Source organism: Crinia signifera, chromosome 5, assembly GCF_055691185.1.
Source record: "Crinia signifera chromosome 5, ASM5569118v1, whole genome shotgun sequence".
NCBI classification, from domain to species: Eukaryota; Metazoa; Chordata; class Amphibia; order Anura; family Myobatrachidae; genus Crinia; species Crinia signifera.
In genome coordinates, this window is record NC_139221.1 from 164,522,571 (window position 1) to 164,545,796 (window position 23,226).

The 23,226-nt window shown below is 46.1% G+C and overlaps 1 protein-coding gene and 1 long non-coding RNA gene across 5 annotated transcripts in view; one reads left to right on the plus strand and one right to left on the minus strand.

Annotated features, from left to right (window-relative positions):
* Positions 1–1,427: 1,427 nt before the first annotated feature.
* LOC146079592 (uncharacterized) lies at positions 1,428–15,287 on the minus strand. The gene is made up of 4 exons (XR_014474628.1): positions 15,169–15,287; positions 14,481–14,681; positions 2,838–2,980; positions 1,428–1,545 (listed from the first exon to the last, which is right to left on the minus strand). It is a non-coding gene; the product is annotated as an uncharacterized LOC146079592 (long non-coding RNA).
* The window catches only part of LOC146079591 (centromere protein N-A-like), a 110,488-nt gene continuing 102,412 nt past the window's right edge, over positions 15,151–23,226 (plus strand). Inside the window, exons 1-2 of one of the 4 annotated variants that reach the window (XM_083186308.1) lie at positions 15,151–15,508; positions 18,645–18,825. In XM_083186308.1, coding sequence (XP_083042434.1) covers positions 15,231–15,508; positions 18,645–18,825 — 459 coding nt within the window. In that variant the 5' untranslated portion in view covers positions 15,151–15,230. The remainder of the gene's footprint in view (positions 15,509–18,644; positions 18,826–23,226) is intronic. The other 3 variants (XM_083186307.1, XM_083186306.1, XM_083186305.1) reach the window with 3 other exon arrangements.

The following is a 23,226-nucleotide window of genomic DNA, read 5'->3' on the forward strand; positions in this document are numbered from 1 at the left end:
TCATGGCTAGCTCTAAATAAAAGACTGGGACGTAGATATGATAGCTCACCTTTTATTACTCTCTGGGGGAACCCATGTTTTAAACCAGGATTGGAGAATGCTAATTATGTAGGATGGAAAGTAAAAGGTATATCGGCAGTGAAAGATGTTTTTGACCCGGGTGGAACTGTAATGTCATTTTCAGCAATGAAAGAAAAGTATGATATCACAGATAATTTTTTTTATATGTATTTACAAACAAGACATTTTGCCCAGTCAATCGCAAAAGCTTGGGATAATGAAGATCACCCAGATCCAGTCCTAGCTCTACTATCCACACACAATATTATGGGCTACAGAATTCGATATTTATATAATAACCTGGTTTTGAGTGATGTAGAGAAGCTGAGGGCCCCGTTGGAGACTTCTTGGAAAAGAGAGGTCCCCTCGGCCCCTGAGCTTAAAGAGGTGTTCAAGAAAAATACTAGCACTCTAAAATATCTAAGGGCTTCTTCCCTGCAGGAAACTCATCTAAAGTTTATGAATCGTGCCTACATCTCTCAAAAACAAAGGAGCCATTTCGTGATGGATGATATTGGATTGTGTCCAAAATGTAACATGATGGGTGCCTCTTTTATACATAATTTCTGGGAGTGCAAAAAGATTAGAACCTTTTGGCATAAGTTGACTATATATATAAACAAAATATTCAATGTAAAGCTCATACCCCAATTAACCCCATGTCTATTCCTATATTTTAAGGATTGGGACCTGGGCAGAAACAAGAGAAGCATAACCCCTGCACTAACAGTGTTACTCACCTTAGCTAAAAAGTTAATACTTAAATATTGGATAAAGAAACAGGCTCCATCTATTACAGAATATAATCGAATGTTATTGGATGTTATACTATACTAAAGACAGGCAGCCTTTCAAAATATAGAGAAGGGTGTGATCCAATTCTACAAGAAATGGGAAACTGTGATATTAAGTTATGAAGAAGAAACCCAAGCATATATCCAAAAATTGTTTGAAAATACCACATGGTTCCTCCACCGTCAGTTAGTAGGATGATTTTGACCAAGGTTGGTGTGGGCTCGGCTGGGATGACGAGCTTTATACAATAATTGTGACTACTCAAAGGATCTAGATGAAACAACCAGGCATGCCCCCCCCCCATTGTTTGTCTTCCTTGTGACCCTCAAAACCACCTCCTATGCCTTCCTCCCCCCCCCCCATTCTAACTATATTTGGTTTATACTACTGATTAATATATGTATTATATAGTATATAGAAACATGAGGACATGATACCCGGTACAACTCCATACGAGATAACAATTTCTGGCTCTTCAGGGATAACTCTAATTGAAGTATGAGACTTCTCCATCCCTGTGCTAACAGGGTATTGGGGTAATAGAAGAAAAAAAAAAAATCAGAAGAGATTTCTTACAGAAGAATTAAGTTCTTTATTTTTGTTTAAAAATAGAAAGGAGAGTCTGTTCCTTGCATAGGCTTGAAGCGAACTCATTCCACTGTATCCCAAGATGTGGTCTTCTTGTAAAGCCTAGAATTACAAAATGAGAACTGATATTATGTTTGACGTTGTTTGTTTTTGTATTACATGAATAACCTGCAAAAGATAAAATGTCTTCTTGTGAAATCAACTGTATGGAAAATTTGAAAAATACAATAAAAAGTATTTAAAAAAAAAATAAATAAAAAAAAAATAAAAATCCTTCGGAGAATTTTCAGGCTATAAAGTGAACATCGATAAGTCGAAACTCCTAACCATACAGGGACCTCCCCCGAACTTCCCGACAAGAGACATCCTTAATTCCATAAAACTAAACTCCAGCCACATAAAATACCTTGGAGTGCAGATCCCAAACAAATTAGCAAACTTAGACAAAGTTAATTTCCCCCCAATAATTGAAAAACTCCTCAAAACTTTAATAGATTGGAAGAACCTGCCCCTCTCGCTTTTAGGGAGAGTAGAAGTGGTGAAAACGGTAGTAATGCAGAGACTGATGTACGCATTACAGATGCTTCCAATAAAAATTAAAGCCCAAGAAGTAAAAATATTAAACCAAGCATGTTCCAAATTCATTTGGAACCACAAAAAAGCAAGGATATCATTATCCAAACTACAACTTCCAAAAAAAGGGGGTGGATTGGGACTGCCGGACATAACAAATTACTCTAGCTCCCTCCTAGCAAGATTTGCAGTAGGCTGGCTCGCAGAAACAGACATCTTCTCAATCTACGCACTTGACAGTGCAATGTTTTTCCCGTACACCCCGAAAGCCCTATTACACTCTGACCCCAAGCACATACCAAAAAACATCATGACCAACCCCCTCTTTAAGGATATCTATCTTTCATGGAGACAGATTTGCAAAAGAATAGGGACTTCCAGTACCCACACTGAGTGGATACCAATATGCGGCAACCCTATGTTCCCTCCAGCGGTGAACAACCCAACCTTTAATCGCATTCAGGCCAAAGGATTGAAACTAATATCCCAAGTATTTGACCCTGGAGGTAAACTAATCCCCTTCTCAGCTCTTAGAGAAAAAGTTGAACTGCCACACAGCAGTCTGTTTCCGATTATGCAACTACACCACTTCGTTCTATCATTATCCCTGTCCCAAATTATCTTGCACCCACATACAGTGATAAATGTATGGGTTGACAAACTAATGAAAGGCTCCTTTAAACCCAAGATCATCTATGAGGCATTATTACTCCTAGACACACAGAACATATGGAATAAATCCAAACTCTCATGGTTACAAGACATTCCTTTATTGGACACAACTAACATATATGACAGATATGAATTCTCAATGCGCTTACTTCAATTATCTGTTTTACAAGAGGTACATTTTAGATTCATACACAGAGCATACATGTCGCAAAGACAACGCAGTTACTTCGATCCAGATGAATCAGGTCAAATGTGGGTACCATTCAGCATGTTACTTTCACAACTTTTGGACCTGTGGACATATAAAAAAGTATTGGAACAAGATAATGTACTATGTAAACACCACATTCAATTTATGCTTATCGCTACATCCAATACCAATGTTATTTCTAGACTTCTCGTTATGGCAGTTGGATGAAACCCATTGCCATCTAATCCCATTTCTGACCACTTTGTTTACCGCTGCAAAAAAGGTGATTCTGACATCTTGGATAGATAAACACACCCCCACTCTCATGGATTTGGAGGGTCTCCTGCTGAAATATATGTCGTATGAACGGTATAACTCATTGCATGTAACAAAAACCTTATCCACTAGCTTCATGAGAAAATGGGAACCATACATTCGATCAAAACCCCCAGAGTTCCAATCACGCATTCTTTCGGCACTAGACCTCTAACAGACATTGTAACCTTAATAATGTAACCTGAATATTGTATATTGTATTTTTGAATGTGATGTATATGATGTGATATACCTTGTAAAAAAGTAGCCAGACGGAAAAGATAGAAGACTAAGCAAGTAGGGGACTGCTAGAATACCTACTACCTCCCCCATCCTCAAACCTCCTCCCCCCTCCCTACTGAGGAAAACATGGACTAATCGATCAATTAACGCAGACCCTAAGATAGTTTTTCCAGAGAATGATACCTCGAACAAACCCAAGATGCATGCAAATGACATCCCCCTCCCCCCCCTTTTCTATCCCCCTGATTATTGTAGTGATTATAACTATGACATATCCCTCTCCCTACCTTTGTAAATAGTTGAGACACTCCCTCCTCCCCCCCACCCGCTCCCCCCCCTCCCTACGTACTTCCATCAATCTTCCTCTCACTGACAGCAAACTAGTGTCTAACACCTCAGGGTAACTTACCTTCCCCCACTATCTCAAGACCATGAAGGTTCTCGAAAACCAAAACACCGAAAAGTTGCTTAGGTGCCGACACCAACCCAACACACAAGCAGGGAAGTCTGTATTCCATTCCGACACATTATTACAGATTAGATTTAAGCAAAGACAGACAGAGGTTGACAAATCCCCCCCTGGGGTATCATTGTTGGTGTAAATAATTTGCTGTTATGTTGGAAGACTTGATGTATACTTCTCCCTTTATACCCATTGTGAAATGTATGTAATTGAAGTTAATTTTGAAAAATTCAATAAACATATGTTTGAAAAAAAAAAAAAAAAATGATCACTAAATTTATTTGGGCAGCAAAAAAGCCCAGGATGCCTATGTCCAGACTGGTTCTCCCAAAACAAGGAGGATTCGCACTCCCCCACGCCCAAGCTTTTTCTCAAGCAGCCCATTTTCATTACACGACTGACTGGCTCCTTAACAGATCCACTTACACAAATGATAACCTGGAAAGGGCGCTCTTCCACCCATTCTCACCAGCAGCACTGCTCCATGCCCCACGTAAGGCCATCCCAAATGACATCAAAAATAGCTTATTGTTTAGAGAAACATATAAAATGTGGATTTCAATCCATAAAGGTTTTGGTAGAAACCCAGCTAGCACGCCACATGTTACCTTCTGGGGTAATCCCAGCTTTGCTCCGGGCCTGGAGAACCCGTTGTACCTGGAATGGCACCAGAAGGGAATATCAGCCATTTGCAACGTCTTCGACCCAGGAGGCACAATCATATAATTTGCAGACTTAGCAACTAAGTATCATCTTCCCAACACACAATTTTATATGTACCTGCAGGCGCGACATTATGCTCAATCTATCCCCAAGGCTTATGCGAATCCAGTTCACCCTGACCCAGTTCTGTCACTTATAGCCCAACATAATATTTTGGGATACAGGATAAGAAAGTTATACCAAGCCCTGATAGTAATCCCAAAAGATAAGCTGCTCCAGAACCTGGAGAATAGATGGAAGGTAGACATCCCCACCATCCCACCTTTTCTAACAATAATAAAAAAACTCCCCACCTCTCTTAAATACCTACAATCAGCCTCCCTTCAAGAAACGCACCTCAAATTTCTTAACAGGGCTTATATCTCACAACAGCAACGAAGCCACTTTATCCCAGGAGACTTAGGACTATGCCCAAAGTGCAAAATGAGAGGAGCAGACTATTTTCACAATTTTTGGGGATGCGGGCATATAAGAATATTTTGGAGAAAACTAGTTGCCTTCCTAAACATAACATTCACTCTGCAGCTGACATACGACCCACTAACATTGCTCTTCCTCTACTTTAGCAATTGGAACTTAGGACCCAACAAAAGGAAGATTATTCCTCTTATAACCCTGATTCTTGTATTAGCTAAAAGACTAATCCTGTCTCTTTGGATAGGAAGAAATTCCCCCTCTTTAGCGGAGTTAAAGAACTCTATTCTTAAGACTCTATTCTTTGAGAGCCAAGCAACACTAAACGATATAGAAAAGGGAGTCAAACGCTTCTATACCAAATGGGAAACCTACATTCTGACCCTGAGTGTTGAGGTCCAGACGTCCATACAAAAAATCTTTGAGAACACTACATGGTTTTTGTTGCGCCAGATTACCTAGGATCTTGAATGATAGGCTATTATGGTAAATATCTGTTGTCTTGTCCCCCCCTGTCTTGTTGACCTTCCCCTCCCCTTCCTTCCCACCCCCCCCATAAATCCTGATAAGATTAGTATGTTAAGTTGTTATTATACCATGAAGTTGTTATTATACCATGAGGCTTGAACAAGTTTAAAGCTATGCTCTTTTACGAACTTCGATTGGCTTAAAGGAATCTCTCCGCTGGTCGCAGGTTCCTTCTTTATCTGGACTTCCATCGGTAGGCGGGTCGGGAGAATTGCTCAGGAAACACCCGTTTGGTAGTTATCTCCCAGGACCACCCAGCCCAACTTTGCCATACTTTAATGATTATGTGATAGTCCAATGTATAGAGCAAAAAAACAAGCAAGCCATATGTTATGTTCAATGTTTCTTGCCTTTTTTGGATTTGTTATAACATGTACTGTTTTGAAATACTTTCAAATAAAATGTGATTTAAAAAAAAAAAGACCTCTTAGCGCCCAAACTGCTCCATGCTTTCAACGCCAACTCTGCAGATTCTCACTTCTCTAAACAGTCACTAGAGGCCCACATAATGGTCATTCCAAAACCCGGAAAAGACCCCTTGGTATGCTCCAGCTATAGACCCATATCTCTCTTAAACATCGATGTTAAGCTATTTGCTAAACTGATGGCGAATAGGCTAAACAAACTTCTCCCTGCATTGATCCACAGCGACCAGGTGGGATTTGTTCCTGGCCGTGAAGCGAAGGACAACACCACCAAGGTCCTTAACCTGATCCATCTCGCCTCTCAGCATCGGATCCCCACTATTTTGGTCTCTACTGATGCCGAGAAGGCCTTTGACAGGGTCAGTTGGAGTTTCATGAGGTCTGTGCTGGAGCATATCGGCTTGGGTACACAAGCACTCCATAGAATCTTGGCCCTATACCACATGCCCACAGCAAGAGTAAGGACAAACGGCTTCCTCTCCGATCCCTTCCCTATTAGTAATGGAACAAGGCAGGGCTGTCCTCTCTCACCGTTAATTTTTGTCCTATGTATGGAGGCCCTGGCGAGAGCCATAAGACTGAACAAATGCATCTCGGGTATACGAGTCGGAGAGGCGGACTACAAGTTGGCACTATTTGCCGACGACCAACTGGCAATAATTACACACCCAGAGACATCACTCCCCCACTTTGTACACGAGCTGGATCGCTTTAGCGCCATCTCCAACTTCAAAGTTAACATGTCCAAGTCAAGTATCCTTAACATCTCAGTACCCGCCATGGCGATCCCCCAACTGAAGAATGATTTTTCATTCACATGGCAACCCTCCCACATAACATACCTAGGTATTAACCTACCCAGCGACCTAACCCGATTATACTCTTTAAACTACCAGCCCCTACTAAAATCCCTCCGAGCAGACTATAGCAGATGGCATAACAAACAGCTATCCTGGCTAGGCAGAATAAACATCACTAAAATGAACTCCCTATCTAAATTGCTCTACATACTTCAGACCCTACCTATCTCTGTTCCAGAGATTTGATTTAAATCTATCCGAATCCTGACCCAACAATTTATATGGTTTCGTAAAAATAAAACAGAATTAGACAGGAAGTTCTGATGAAAAGTACCCAAAAAGGGGGATTTCAGCTACCAGACCTTAAAAATTACTATCATGCCATACATTTAAACAGGGTACTAGCCTGGACTAGAAGTCGGAGCAACAAACAATGGGTGGAACTAGAAGGAGCCTGTGTCCATCAATACCCTGAAATATTCCCCTGGCTTCCTAAGCTTCCTAAACCTCCATCTTCCCACCCGACTATCCCCCCTACCCTAGCTATTTGGAAATCTCAACGATGTAACCCCTTCATTTCTTCAGTATTTGGCCCAATGACTTCCTTTCTGTATAACCCAGACTTCCAATCAGGGTTGAACATCCCCGATTTCTCCAAATGGGCACTAGAGGGACTTTTTAGAGTAGGTCAGGTGATGGTTGGCTCGGGGATGCGCTCGTTTTCAGACATACAGGTAAAATGGGAAATCCCCTCTAGGGATTTCTGGAAGTTCCTTCAGGTTCGTCACTTCCTGCAAACAAGCTCTAGAACCACACTAGCCTCCCGAGAACTGACTTCCTTAGAAAGACTCTGCGTAGCTACATGCGACCCCACCCACACAATCTCACTGTTATACAAACTCCTTCAAGACTCAAATAACGATACATCCTCATCATTCACCCGAGCCTGGGAAAGGGATCTAGGCCTAACCATCTCTAACAAAGAGCCCACGCCAGTTCTGTCTGCATCCAAACAAGGGAAACCCAATACAAAATAATTATGCGTTGGTACAGACACCCATCGATCTTACACTGCATGAACCCAAACATCTCGGCAGGTTGCTGGAGGTGCGGGAGGGCCACTGGAACTCTCCTACACATATGGTGGGAATGCCCACTAATTACCCGCTTTTGGACCGATGTTATTGAGACCTCACAAAAAATAATCTACATCTCCCTTCCCACAACTCCCGCCTTCTGGCTATTGAACCTATCAACCACCCCGCTTTCCTCCTACAAAACCTCAAAAAAAAAAAAAAGACACCTGTGAAAGATCCAGCCCAACTCCCAAGCAGGGATAACAAGGTCATACCTCCCAGGCTTGTGCTTAATTAAACTCACAGAAGATTTAGCTGTAATGGCACAGACTCACCACTGGAGGCCACCAGAGAGTCCAATACCAGAAAAAAACTAAAACAACACAGAACAGACATGACAGGACTGAGCTATGATACATGGCTCCTGACAAATCCTGCCAAATTATTCTCCTAATTCTCAATTAGTCACAGATTTTTTTATTATCAATGATTGCATTGATGGGTGAGGGACAAACAAGCAGCACTAGGGCTGTTTAAAATCAACAGGAAATATGAGGCATATATTCGGATTTGCTTGCATGCGCTGTGGCATTAAATACCTGAGAGGGGAGAGCGCAGAGAAAAGCGGGGAGACGGAAGAGTACCTGTCTGTCCTGGATGGTGGTTCACGTCGATGTCTAGCCAAGTGTGCGGCTGCAGGGTCCGCTGTGCACAGCGAGTTATTACTAACAGGATCGTTTCGCTAAAGGGGCTACCTCAGTGTGTGGGTATGCGGTCATGGTTAAACAGGACGTTTTAAGCCCGATTGGCTAACCTAAATGGAGATGGAGGGTCAAACTCTCGTGGCTTGAGAGGGAGGAGTTAAACTTACTAGTGTAAGAGCACTGGGTATTTCAGCTTAGGGGATATAGATATATATTTAGATGGAGTATATTTGTAGGACCGACCTATATTGGGTAAATTGTTTTATAGTTATTACACGTTGAATCTCCCTTATCCCAGGACTTGACAATTTTTTTTTAAATCTAGGAGCTAGGCCAAAAGTGTAGGAGCCACACATGCTTAAGGCTGCCCATACACAGAGCGATGTGCCCGGGTGACAGAAGAGAGTAACTGGGTGAGGGGGCGGGGTGCTATGTGATGAGTTTTGAGAGGGAGTGAGGTGTTGTGTGGCAAAAGAGGGTGGGGTGGAGTAAGGTGACAGAGGGTCCAGTGATTGTGGTCAGTGAAAAAGTGTGGGTCCAGGGGTCACTTGCCCTAGTCTAGTCTCCTGCTAGTAGGGGAGACAGGGAGAGACTGTTAGGGAGAGGAAGGAAAGAGAGAGGAGAAACTAGAGGCAGGGAGGTGAGACAGAGGGGGGTGAGTGAGGGTTGAGAGAAAGAGGGGGCATGCGGAAGAGAGTAAGGAGAGAGTGGACGAGGGGGGGGGGAGCAGGGGAGAGAGAGGGTGACAGACTGGGTGGGTGAGATCACAGGAGAGAGGAAAGGGGATGGGAAAAGAGCAAAAAAGAGGAAACAGACAGGGTGGGGGGGAGGTGAGAGAGGGATGAGATGAGAGGTGGAAGCTGACTGGGGGTGAGGTGACGGTACAAGAGGAGGGGATGTGATTCAGGGTGAAGTGCCAGTGGGCGAATGAATAAGGTGATGGAGAGTAAACAGAGGGTTAGGTGGGAGGGGGTGAGGCAACAGTGGAGCGATAGGGTGAGGTGCTTGGTTACGCAAAGGGGTGAGGTGATAGGGGGTGAGGTGACAGGGGGTCAGGTGAGAGAGGGTGAGGACACAGGGGGCGATAGAGAGGGTGAGGAGGTGGAGGGGCGATGATAAGGTGCAAGATGTAGTAAGTGGATGGGGGTGACGTGACATGGGAAGAGTGAGTGAATGGGTGATAAGACAAGGAGACAAGGAGCGGAAGCAACGGACCAGTAGCGAGAGCAGCAGCTGGTGCTGGGGACCAGGAGACCCACTTTTGCTGGTGAGAAGACTTGCCTCACGCAAGTCTTCTCACCAGCAAAAGTGGGTCTCCTGGTCCCCAGCACCAGCTGCTGCTCTCGCTACTGGTCCGTTGCTTCCGCTCCTTGTCTTATTATCCCCTGCTCCCCGGTGCCAGACGCTGCTTGGTTGTGGGGGGAAGGGGGGTGTTTGCTGCCGCTGCTCTTTTAGGGGGGTTGCACTTCTGCCGCCGCTACACTGTTAGGAGTGGGGGGGGGGGGGGGGGCGCGCAGCGCTGCGGCTGAGCTTTGACGAGAGAGGGGGTCAGGAAGTGCTGCCTGCGCCGCGGTTGTGTTGTTAGAGGAGGGCTGCCCACACCACGGCTGTTAGGAGAGGGGGGTCTTTAGGGCTGCCCATTCTGCGGCTGTTCTGTTAGAAGAGGGGGGGGGGTCGTCGAGCAGTGCTGCCTGCGCTGCTGCTCTGTTAGGAGGTGGAGAGGGGGGAGGAAGGAGCACGCAACGCTGGCCCACGACCAGATTCTGCTTCCTTCCTTGTGGCAAAAAATAAATACAAACTGGTCACCAGGAAGTAGAATCTGGTCACCATGGCGACCTGGCGAATGGGATTTGTCGAGCCCTGCCTTATCCGTATATTGCACAAACCTAAATATTCCGAAAACTGTGGTTTTTCTGAATATTTCAGGGTTTTTGGTTCCCCCACCTCTTTTTTCATACTTACCTTGTCTCCCAGTGTCCACAGTGGCCATCAAAATCCTCTTCAGCGGTATCACCGGTCCCACGGATGCATTGCGTGGACCACCGCACCAGCGCACCCACACACTTGCACAATGCACCTCTGGGACCAGAGATGCCGCTGAAAATTATTATGAAGGCCACCATGGACAGCAGGGGACACTGAGGATGTTGGGAACCATCGGGGCACTTCTGGGGGACCAGTTTAGTATGTTAAAAAAATATTCCAAAATTCGCAAAAATCCTTTATCCAAAATGTTTGTGGTCCCGAGCATTTCGGACAAGGGATCTTCAACCTGTATCAATAGAAAGCAATAGCAGAATAAGTTTTATAGCCATCATCAGCAGACAGCAATCATTCACAAAAATCTGTAGCGGTCGTTCTGTATGGCTATATGGAATACCTAAAGGAGTTCATTCTTCAATGGCATAGAGGGGCACTCAGGGCTATTTTTGGGCCAGAATGCCCCGGAATGCCGTTCCTGAAGCTCTTTTGTCATTAGGAACAGTTTTCCGGGACCTCCATGGCCTGCCCTTCTGTCTGTCTCCTCCCCCACCGCTTCCCTTCAGAGGGGAGGAGAGCGCATTGTGTGTCTTCCCACTGTTTCCCTGTGACTGGGAAGTCAGCCAATCAGAGCTTGCAGGCCGGCTCCTGATTGGCTGCTGGCCCGCTAGCCAATCAGAGCTCGTGGGCCGGCAGCCAATCAGGAGCCGGCCCGCGAGGTATGATTGGCTGACAGCCCAGTCACAGGGACACAGTGAGGTGAAGGAGATACATGCGATGTGCTGAGCACTCCCCTCCCTTCTCCTGGAAAGCGGCGGAGGAGACAGACTCCTGTTCCCTTGAAAATGGCGGCGGCGGAGGAGACGGACACCGAACTGGGGTGAGGACAGGAGAGGCGCGTACTGTGCTCCCACCCCACTCCAACAAAAGCAGCAGCACATGGTGGTAGCAGAAGCAGCAGCAGCAACAATGGTGAGTTGCACTGCTGGTGGGAAATTCTGGCACTGTGGGGGCATATGTGTTTCTGGTGCTGTGGGTGCATACATGGCACTGTGGGGGCATATGTGTATCTGGCTTTATGGGGAGCATATTTGGCACTGTGAAGGGCATATGTGTATTTGGCACTGTGGGGGCACATCTGGCACTGTGGGGGCATATGTGTATTTGGCACTATGGGGGGCATATCTAGCACTGTGGGGGCATATGTGTATCTGGCACTGTGGGGGGAAATATGTGTATCTGGCACTATTGGGGGCATAGCTGTATCTGGAACTGCACTATTCGGGGCATATGTGTATTAATGTTTATTCTAGGATTGTCAGCGGGCAGGGCGCCGGGGGGCGGACCGGGCCCGCCGACGTCACAGCTGGGGGCAGTCCCGGGCCGCCACTGTCACAAGAGGAGCGTGCCCGGGCCGCCGCCGTCATGAAAGGGGTGTGCCCGGACCTCTGCCGCCATGAAAGAGGCATGATCAGGCCGCCGCCGACATAAAAGGGGCGTGCCCCGGCCGCCGCCATCATGAAAGGGGGTGGGCCCGGCTGCCACAGTCATCAAAGGGGGCGGGCCCGGCCCCTCCGAAGCCACTATGCTGCCGGGAAAGCGCCGGGCATTGCCGTCTATGGCGACGCTGGGCTTCCCCGTGAGGCTGTTTTACCAGGGCGTTGCGAGAGGGGCAGGGTGCATTTTGCCCATTAAAAATCGGGCAGGGCGCTAAAACAGCCTAGCTTGAACACTATGTATCATGACCCCATTTTCATTGGCCACACCCAATTTTTAGAGCACGCCACAGTACCACTAGGTATTTTTTGAAACTTGCACCACTGGGGTGCATTGTGTATCTGGCATTGCTGCGGGAATTGGAGGCATTGTGTAACTGGCACTGTTGAGGACAATTGATGCCCTGCTGCTTTGTTAGCTCCACCCCACCCATAACATCGCCCATTTCAGCCCCGCCCACAGTTCCTGAACCTATTTCCCTACAAAAATAGCACTGGACGTACTCATATTCACTATATGCACTATATGTATATGTCTGTCTGCTTTTCTTTCCAGCATGGCTCCCGGGACCAGGTGCTTCACGCTTCAAGATTTTCACAGTCACATAATATATGGGCAATACCCCTTCAATGTGCATATTCATATACATGAGTCTATGGGTGAACACCCTATGTGCCAGATGTTAGATAGCGTTATTCCTGGGACCTAGTAGTTTCACTTAGGAATTCTGCAGATAGATGCTACTGACAGTGATCTTTGTACATATAGTATGTATATAGGGAGATGAATGGTATGATTCTTATGTTAAGAAATAGAGAAAGTAAAAGAATGGTATCTATGTGTGTATAGCACCAGTGTGCCTGTTGGTTTATATAAGGTATGACTATTTAGAATCAATATGTATACATATAGGTATCCGTTATCCAAAATGCTTGGGACCAGAAGAATTTTGGATAAAGGATTATTCCGTATTTCAGAATATTTTTGTATTTCAATGATGTATCCATAGGTATCTTGCATTTATGTTGTTCAATCACATAAAATACACACAAATATATTTATTTGTCCATAAAGCAAGGTTTCAAAACATGAAACAAAGTTTGTATACAATCTCATGCTCTGAATTTGAATGGCAAACAATCATTTTCTTGCACATATTTCGTGCCAGTTACATAATTATCATGTAGTGCTGTTACCAATGTCCCCAGTATGTTTTTAGCAAGAAATGTATTTTCTTCACTTTCTGCAATGTATGGTTTTCGAAAATAATTTGGATAACGATTATTTGGATAATGGATACTCAACCTGTACCTCAATATACATCATTGAAATATAATAATATTCTGAAATACGGAATAATCCATTATCCAAAAATTTGGATAATGGATTTTGGGTAAGTGATACTCAACCTGTACTATTAAAAAATAATTTAATCGGTGAGAGGGGGGAGAGTGTAGTGAATTGTGCATTGGTGCAACAGTTATAATGTGTTAATATTACTTGAGTGTAATAAAGAAATATATAGTGAGTGATGAAGTTTGAAAAATGATTTCCTAAATGGTTTTAAGTAATTAGGGAAGAGAATAATGATACGTGTAAGCCAGGGGTGTCCAAACTTTTTGCGACAAGGGTCAGTTTTGGTGAGGTGAAAATGTGGGGGGCCGACCATTCAGCCTGACATTCTTGGAATCATTAATTGCATCAGAATGGTCCCCCACTTTGCCCCATTCACTTTATGTCCCCCAGCCTGCCCCTTCACTGTATATTCCCTAGACTTCCCCTCCCTTCTCTGTATCTCCTCCAGCCTGCCCCCAATCACTGTATGTCCCTCACTCTGCCCCCTTCACTGTATATTTCCCTGCCTGACCATCTTTCTCTGCATGTCCCCCAGCCTGCTCCCCCTTCACTGTATATCCACCATTCACTGTATGTTCCCCACTCTGCACCCATACACTCTGTCCCCCAGCCTGTCCCCCCTTCTCTGAATGTCCATCACTTCCTCCATTCACTGTATGTCCCAAAGCCTGACCCTCCTTCACTATATGTCCCCCAATCTGCCCCCATTCACTGTATGACTCCCATTCACTATGTCCCAGTCTGCCCCCCTTCTCTGAATGTCCATCACTGCCTCCATTCACTGTATGTCCCCCATCCTGACCCTCCTTCACTTTATGTCCCCCACTCTGCCCCCATTGACTGTATGTCCCCCTACCTTATCTCTATGTTTTCCAGACACTTGTGAGAGTCAGAGGACGGATAGGCAAAGCAGGAACTACAGGAGATGCTTGGGCTCCCGCTGCCGCCCCCCTCCACTCTGCATGTTACAGGAGCAAGCTTCCCCCTTGCTGCACCCCCTCCCCACACACTGCTGTCACTGTGATTGCGGAGGAGGGTGATATACAATTGCAGCTGCAGTGGTTGGATGCATACTCACCCAAAAGACGCCAAACACATCTCACTGTGGTGGCCGGCACCTCCTCACTGCAGCAGGTCTGCAAGGTAAAGGCGCGCTCGCCGGGACCCCACCTTTAGTGCTGTTTGTCCCGCATCTGATGCTCCACCCGCTTCTGGCTGGAGGCTGCTTGAAATGACAGCATGGGCCTCAATTGGCCCCCGGGCCGGAGTTTGGATATGCCTGGTGTAAGCATTATAAGTGATAAGTGAAAATAAATTATAGAAAGAGGTGGGTGCACTAATTACAAGCTTTTCAACCTTGGCATGGGCTTCTTCAACCAAATACACATGCACATATATGTTGTCTTAGGGATAAATGTTATATGTTGTATACCGGTATTAGCACCAAATTTTAAAAAAATCATTTAATTATACATTTCTATCTATATTCTATTTATCTGTAAATTTTAAAAATCAAAGCTTATAATCCTTCTATAAAAAAAAAAAGCATGTTTTAATATAATTATATTATAAACCTGTACATTATAAACCCGATATGCCCTGTAAAAATCACTCCATTGCGTTTAATATAAACAGTGTTTTGGGTACTGGTAGTACAAAGTATCCCCCGCCCCGGTTTTCCTAGGGATGAGCAAAAATGATACCCCACTGAGCGCGGAGCTGATCTCCACCGATCCACGAGGGCCCGCAGTAAATAGTCTCATTACCTCTGTTTCGCCGCAATGTGTAGTGTAGGACCCGGCGTAGCAGGATATGACAACTGAATCGCATGCGCAGTGCACCCCGCAGTTCCGCACTGCCCGGTGACCCATGGTTCGTCAGCAACTGTCTGTGTCACGTGGGTAAGACAAGTGCGAGTCAGTGCCGCGCCCTGCGCTCTATTAGAAGAACTAATATATACAGTAGCCGAATTTCTCCTGATATGGCAGCCCGAAGCCCACAGCAGCCTCAGAAGAGGAAGAGAGGAGGAGATCCGGACGGGGATCTTACAGGAGAAAATAATCAGGCCCGGCCCCGACGACTCAGGGATGACGGTCAGGAGTCAAGGTATGATACATGCTCTCTCATGTGTGAAACCACCTGAAATTAAACCATTGATGGATTTGTCCACCGATGGTCACCCCTGCTTTACAATTCAGTAGGCTGTGGACCAATGAGAGCCCAGGTGCGGGGCTTTGTGGGACTGTCTGTGCCCCGTGTCCAGGATCTTTGTCAAAATAATTATAGATACATTTTCATTGCTTGTGCTCCCAACTGTCACGATTACAGCGGGACAGTCCCGATTTTCGGTCCTGTCCCGCTGTCCCACCCGCGGCAGGCATTGTCCCGCTGCAGGGGGTGGCAGTTGGGAGACCCCCCAATGTAATAGAATAGACGCTGTGCGCGTGCGCACAGCATCTATTCTCGTATGAAAATGAGGTTGCGGCTAATTAGCATAATCCGCGCCCTCATTTGCATACGCCCCGCCCCCTTTGTCCCTATTTCTTAAGCACAGAAGTTGGGAGGCATGCATCATTGATGGTGGGAAACCATCTGGCCAAAGTATTTAACATAGCTCATAGACCATCAATGATTGAAATGGTCGATTGCCATCCCTAGTCCTGTTTGCACAGGTGACAAAGAGCCTGATTCAGACCTGATCGCATTGCTGCTAAATTCGGAGCCCAGCAATCAATTATACGCCGCTTCCGTGAAAGGACTGGGTACGCTTGCATTTTCCGTGACACAGAAAATGGCCGGTTACCATCCCCAACCACTGGCTTCCTGTCAAACACCTTTCGAACAGTCAGCAATTAGAAGAGTAGCAGGATTTTATCACAGGACAGACTTGCGCATGCGTTCTGTGGGCCATACACATGTGCAGTCCATAATCGTCCAGCCTGCGAATTCACAGCCGGACGGAGGCTGGGGGCAGCCCAGCAGCTTACCTGGGTGCTGGGTTTGCAGGGGTGTCAGGCGGCGTTGCGGGGGTGATGGTCGGCAGGTTTCCCAGCATTTGGAGATGATGTCATCTCCAAGCGCCGGCTCAGGACCTGAATTCACCGGCGTCCCCTACCCGGCATAATGTCGGGGGAAGCCGGTGTAAAAGGGAACAACTGCCGGGTGGTTTAGAAGTACTGTTGGAAGGTATCAAACTGATATTGACAAGAAATGATGACATCTAGTCCACAGGTTCTCAAAGTCAGTCCTCAGGACCCCACACAGTACATGTTTTGCAGGTCTCCTCACAGAATCATAAGTGAAGTAATTAGCTCCACCTGTGGATCTTTTAAACTGTGTCAATGAGTAATGAGTGCAGCTGTGCACCTGCTGGGTGACCTGGAAAACGTGAACTGTGTGGGGTCCTGAGGACCGACTTTGAGAACCCCTGATCTAGTCCAACAACACTTGGCGCTACTAGTTATGCGGAGTCTGCCAGGTACTTCTAGGTATTGGGATATCACAGTAGGCGTTACTTGTTCTGTACTTACAAAGTGATCTGATTCTACACAAATAAAAATATAGCACGTGTCTCCATTGCAAATATTTAGCAATTGTCTCTTAGCGATACTTTTTATCTATGCTGTGTTTTGTATGTCTGGTAAGTATGACGCCAAAGGAATAGCAATGCCTTACAAAATACATAAACAGAAATAGCAGAAGACTTCCAATAAAGAACATTGCAGAATATGGGGCACAAGCTATATAACCCCTGCTGCACATGCAATCCTTGTTCCCTCAGACACGGCACCACATGAACCCAAAAATTCAGGGCCATTGATGGTATAAATGAGGAGGGCCCTGCTCATAAGTGCTTATGTTTTCTAAGCACAATCTCTTTGCAATTTGGCTGACAGGAAGTTGGCGTTTGAGGGGGTGAGGTATATTTCACCGACAGTCGGGATTCTGACAGTCATTACTCAGACGTCGGAATCCCGACTGCACAGTGGGGGGAGCGCAATGAAGCCCCTTGTGGGCTCGCTGCGCTCGCCACGCTGCAGGCACGGTGGTGAGCTGTGCTCGCCACCTATTTTATTCTCCCTCTATGGGGGTCGTGGACCCCCACGAGGGAGCAGTGTGACACGATACTGGACAGAGATATTTTTGTAATTCACTTGCAAACTTGCACAGGGTGGGATTTCTTTCTGTGTTGTCAGTAGCTTAACTACTCGCATGCATATGCAAATTAGCGGATGAGTGATCAGTTCTGAACCAGGCCCCTTATCCGCACTTACTCATCCAGCAGCTCCTGAGCGGCTGGATTGCGTATGATACATTGTATGTGGTCCTTTTGCATACATTGTATCTTATGCGAAGCCAGCAAGGGCTACGAGCTGCGATAAATATCTATGGCAACCCGTCTGATTTGCAATGCGAGGCACACGGGAACACGCACACATTGCAATCGCAGGAAAAGGACATATGATATGACACTTTTAAAGCAATGCGTCGCAACAATGTGTTGGAATCGCATCAAAAGTACCCATATTTAACTATTGGATGGCGGCCTTAATTAAGGAAAATTCACGTCATTCATGGAATGTGACATATTCAGCAATCTGCACAATGTTCATTTTTTTTCATTGTTTTTTCCACGTTCCTAATAAGCGAAGTGTATTATGATGTTCCCTGCAACTGACAGATGTCCTGTCCTTGTGTGCATTCAGTAGCGATATAGGGCCTACAGTTATTCAGACCTGATTGTAGGACAACTTTGTTATCAAAATGATGAAAACCATGTGCATTGCAGGTGAGGCAATTATAATATGGGCAGAGAAAGTTGTGCACACACACACACACAGTGCGATTTGCTTCTTTTTAGTTCAAAATGCATTGTGTCTAGTTCAAATCACACTGTTTGGTTTCCCTTGCGACGCACGCTTCCACATAGTCAATATCGCAAGGCTAAATAGTATGTGCATGCAGGTATTTTTGTACTACATGTCATGCTATTGCACTACATACTATTGTAGTGTAGTCAAAATATGGTGTAGTTTAAATCACAAGTAGCACTTAGTCAAAATTGTATAGCACACATTGTATCTCTCTGATAAAAGCTTGAGCAAGCCCAGTGGAGCTGGCTGGGAGATAGATCGTTGCAGTGCCACATCATGTCAGAAGTTGTACACCAAGATTTAGTTTGCAAATTGTGTTGAAATCCTTGTCTGCTGCTAATTTTTGTTTCTTGTCACCCGTCCCCTAGTATTCCTAAAATAGATCCATGGGTTGGTCAATTTATCAAGACCACAGTCCAGAGTATGAAGCTTGCAGAATCAATGAATATTCTGAGGGCCTGGGGATTTTTTACAGAAAGTGAGCTCAACAAGCTGGCTCTGCAGAAGACCAAGGAAAATCGAGCATTGAAAGTGCTTGATTATTGCAAGGTAACAACAGTATTTTTGTTAATATAGCACTCTTTCTCCCATAGGACTCAAGGCACTTTACAACGATATAAGGAGGCTTTAGTGTTACAGCAATTAAAAAAAAAGGGAAAATCTAGAGATCATCCATAATACCAAGTTGAAACAATCATTTTAAGTTATAATTTCTTCTTCAGGGTTCCTGAGTCCCACAGGGATAACATTGGGTTGTAGGCGGATCCAGAGTACCGGCACCAACTCTCCAAAGCTTCCCATCATGCCTGGTTCCTCTCTCCTATAATCCCACCTCCATTCTAGGTCACTCAGATTTTTGTTGGTGCCTGCAGGAAGCAGGTGTACCAGTGTTTTCTCCTGGGATTGCGTGGAGGCAATCCCAAGCTTTTACTATTAGACTAGACTAGATTTTTTTTTCTAGTTTTACACTGAGCTAGTAGCGCTGGTAGTCATGGCAACTACAGCACTACCGTTCCATCACCCCCCTGGCCCGGCATCCATCACCCCCTGTCACCCCCCGGGGCGTACACAGGCAGAGAGGATGGAACAAGAGCCCAGTGCAGCACTGCTGGGTGCCGAAAAATTCCTGAACAGCTTGGCCAGATTGTGGGAGGGTAAGCGCTCTCACTGAGAGCATAAATCGCTGTTCAGGCTGTGTACTCTGTGGGAGCAGGTCACAGCGCTGGTGTGGATACTGCCCCCCCACAGCAGGGATTCCACTAGCCCACCAGGGTAAGGGAGTGCAGGCTGGAGGCAGTTCTCCTGAGAGGGAAGCTGTCCTCCATTTTACCATTAGGCTTCATTATACCGGTGGGGGAAGTCCAGCTTAGGGGGAGGTGGCACGGCCTGTGGCCCCTCCCCCCATAATTTAGGTGCCAGTTCACTTCACTGCTGCACGCCTATTAGCTGCAGATTCGTGCCTTCAGCTCCACTCACAGAAGCTGGCAGCCATCTTCATCGCTGTGCAGACTCCTGGATTGCTGGGCGCTGCTCCCCTGTAAAAACATTGCCTGCTAACAGGTTTTTAAAGCACTCACTGTCCTACCCAGCCTCTGGCTTATGGTGTACTGGACATAGTGCCATTTACAGTAGTATTCCAAACTATGGGAGAATCCACCACCGGTGGACTCCCACGTGACCAGCCTTGTTAAACCCACTGTTTTGCTGGTCACTTCTGGGGCCTCTCTAATAGACGTAACAGATAGACATCTAGAACAGTGCCTGAAGTCAGTATTTAGCCTGGGCGGCTAGGGCAGTGCAGGACTGGCTGAAGGTTGAAGCTGAACTCCCAGTGTCACACGTGCAACAGGCCACTACATACATAACTGAAGCAATGATGGATGCCAGCCAATTGGCAGCCAAGGTCTTAGCAGTCTCTGTGTACGCCAGACGCATGCTGTGGTTACGCTTATGGATGGTGGACACGGAGTCCAAACAAGCCTTAGAGGTGTTACCCTTTTCAGTAAATACTCAATAAAATAGTTGCCTCTCTGGCAGCAGCCAACAAGGCATGCCTTCACTCAGCTTCTAGTATTAATCGTTCAAAGGATAGCACTTTTCAGGTTTTTTGCAGACAGATGGGACAAACCAAATCAGCCAAACCTAAGCCCAGACAGCCCTAGGTGACGAGACAGGCACCCCCTAAGCCTGATAAGCCCGATGCCTGGCGGTGCTGGCCTCCCTCTGGGGGACCGACTTCTCTATGCAAATGAGACAACATCCGATGCCTGGGTAAGAGAATTGGTGATCCATGAGTATGCTGTGTCCTTCAACAGTTTTTTCCAACAAATCTACCGAAAGATCCGTTAAAAAGGGCCTTTCTACAACAGGTAGTGGACACCTTGCTTCAGTCCAGAGTGATTGTGCCAGTACCTCAAAAACAACGAGGTCAAGGGTATTACTCAAACCAAACGGATCGTTCAGACCCATACTAAACTTGAAATCAATGAACAAGTTTATAAAGGTGTCGAAATTCCACATGGAAACCTTAAGGTCCATTGTTTTCGCAATGGAACCGGGGATTACATGGTATCCCTGGATATTCAGGATGCATACCTGCATGTCACCATTGCTCAGTCTCACCAATGGTTCCTGCGGTTCACCATACCACCACAACATTTTCAGTTCCAAGCCTTCCATATCTGGACAATCTCTTGATTATTGCCAGTTCACAGGAGACATTGTTAGCACACTTACAGCTAACCAAGGAATTTCTACAGACTCACGGATTGCTGATAAATTGGGAGAAATCTGCCTTGGTGCCGTCCAAGCAGATGTTACACCTAGGAGCCTTGCTTAACTCCAAAGCCCAGAAAATAATACTCCCTCTGGAAAAGGGCCAGCAGCTGCAGGCAAAAATTCGGAACTTCCTTTGCCTCCAGAGAGTTACGTTACAGTAAGCCATGCACATGCTAGGTCTGTTGGTGTCCACATTTGACATGATCGAGTGGGCGCAATTTTATTCCCATCCTTTGCAAAGGCTGATCCTAGTCAGGTGGGTCAGGCATCATCAGTCCATTCACTCCTTCTGGATTCCACAGTGGGTGCTTCTCACCACAGATGTAAGTCTGCGGGGTTGGGGAGCTGTAGTAGAATCCCGATCCTTGCAAGGAAGATGGTCTTAGGAGGAAGCCAGATTGTCAACAAACATGCTGGAGCTGAGAGCAGTCTTAAACACACTTCAGCTGTCGCAGCATCGGCAGACTGGTTCAGATACAGCCAGACAACGCCACCACAGTGGTTTACACAAACCACCAAGGAGGCACGAAGAGTATAAAGGCCATGAGGGAGGTATCCAGGATTCCCCCTAGAGTGGGCCAAGTGCCATGTGCAAGCCATCTCAGCGGTGTTTCTCCTGGGAATTCTAAATTGGGAGGCCAACTTTCTAAGTCGACAGGATGTTCACTCAGGAGAGTGGTCACTGCACCCCAAAGTGTTTCGTCAAATAGCCAAAAGATAGGGCACTTCAGACATCTACTTCATGTCATCTCAACACAACAACAAGGTGCTGCTGTTCGGCTCCAGGGCCAGGGATCCACAGGCTGCATTCACGGTCCATACAGTGGAACTTTCATCTTCCATAAGCTTATCCGCCAGTTTTACTTCTGTCTCGGGTTCTCCGGAAGTTCAAACATTAAGGGGAAAGCCTAATCCTGGTGGCCCAGGAGACACTGGTTTCCTGATCTAGTTCATCTGTCAGCTGCTCCGTTTCTGTTACCACTGCGACAGGATCTGCTCAGTCAGGGTCCTTGTCTGTACCCGGACCTGAAGAGGTTAGCTTTGACGGCGTGGCTCTTGAGACAGTCTTAAAAAAGAAGGGCTTCTCTAAAAAAGTGCCTGGAAGCCGGCATCAGCACATATCTATTATAGGGTGTGGCACACCTATTTCTCTTGGTGCAAGGCAAGATCTTATGGCACCAGACAATTTAAAGCACAAGATTGTTAGCTTTCCTTCAGAGTGGCCTGGATAAGGGTCTGCCTCTGGTATCCCTTACAGTTCAGGTCTCAACTCTATCAGTGTGGTTCCAGAGAAAATTGGCAACACTACTGGACGTGCGCACATTCTTTCAGGGGGACTTAGGATTCATCCCCCCTATACTCCTCCCTTGAGATCTATCAGTGGTTTTAGAAGCCCTTTCAGGACCACCATTTGAGCCTCTAACTTCGGTGGAGTTAAAGTGGCTTTCTGCTAAAGTGGTCTTTCTGATGGCTATCACCTCAGCAAGGAGGGTATCAGATTTGGGGGCTTTTTCCTGTCGTTCCCCGTTCTGGTGCTCCATCAGGAAAGGGCTGTCCTGCGAACAAAATTATCATACTTTAAAATTTAAAATTATCATACTAAGATACTTTCGAAATTCTATGTCAATCAGTGGTTCCGGCCCTCTGTTCCTCAAACCTCTCTAACAAAGAGAGATCTCTGGATGGGGTACGGGCCCTTAACATTAATGTATAGCGTACGGAATCTATCAGATGTTCGGATTCCTTGTAGTGCTCTATGGATCGCTGGATTAGCATGGATAATTAAGCAGGTCAATGAGAAGGCTAAACTACCGTTGCCTTCATCAATTTCTGTACACTCGACTCGGTCAGTTGGTCCTTTGTAGGCTTCTTGGCGTGGTGCTAAGGCAGCAACGTGGTCCTCGGTCCACACATTTCTGAGGTTCTAAGCCTTTGATACTTTTGCTTCCCAAGATGCTGCGTTTGGGCGCCAGGCTCTGGTGGCCCCTCAGGCATCTACCCACCTGTAATATACTGCTTTGGGACATCCCGATGTTATCCCTGTGGGACCCAGGAACCCTGAAGAAGAAAACGGGAGTTACAGTAAAATCTACCTTTGGTTAACTCCCTTTCTTTGAGGTTCCTGGGCCCACAGGGCTCCCACCCTAGTACACCTGATAATCTATGGGTCAT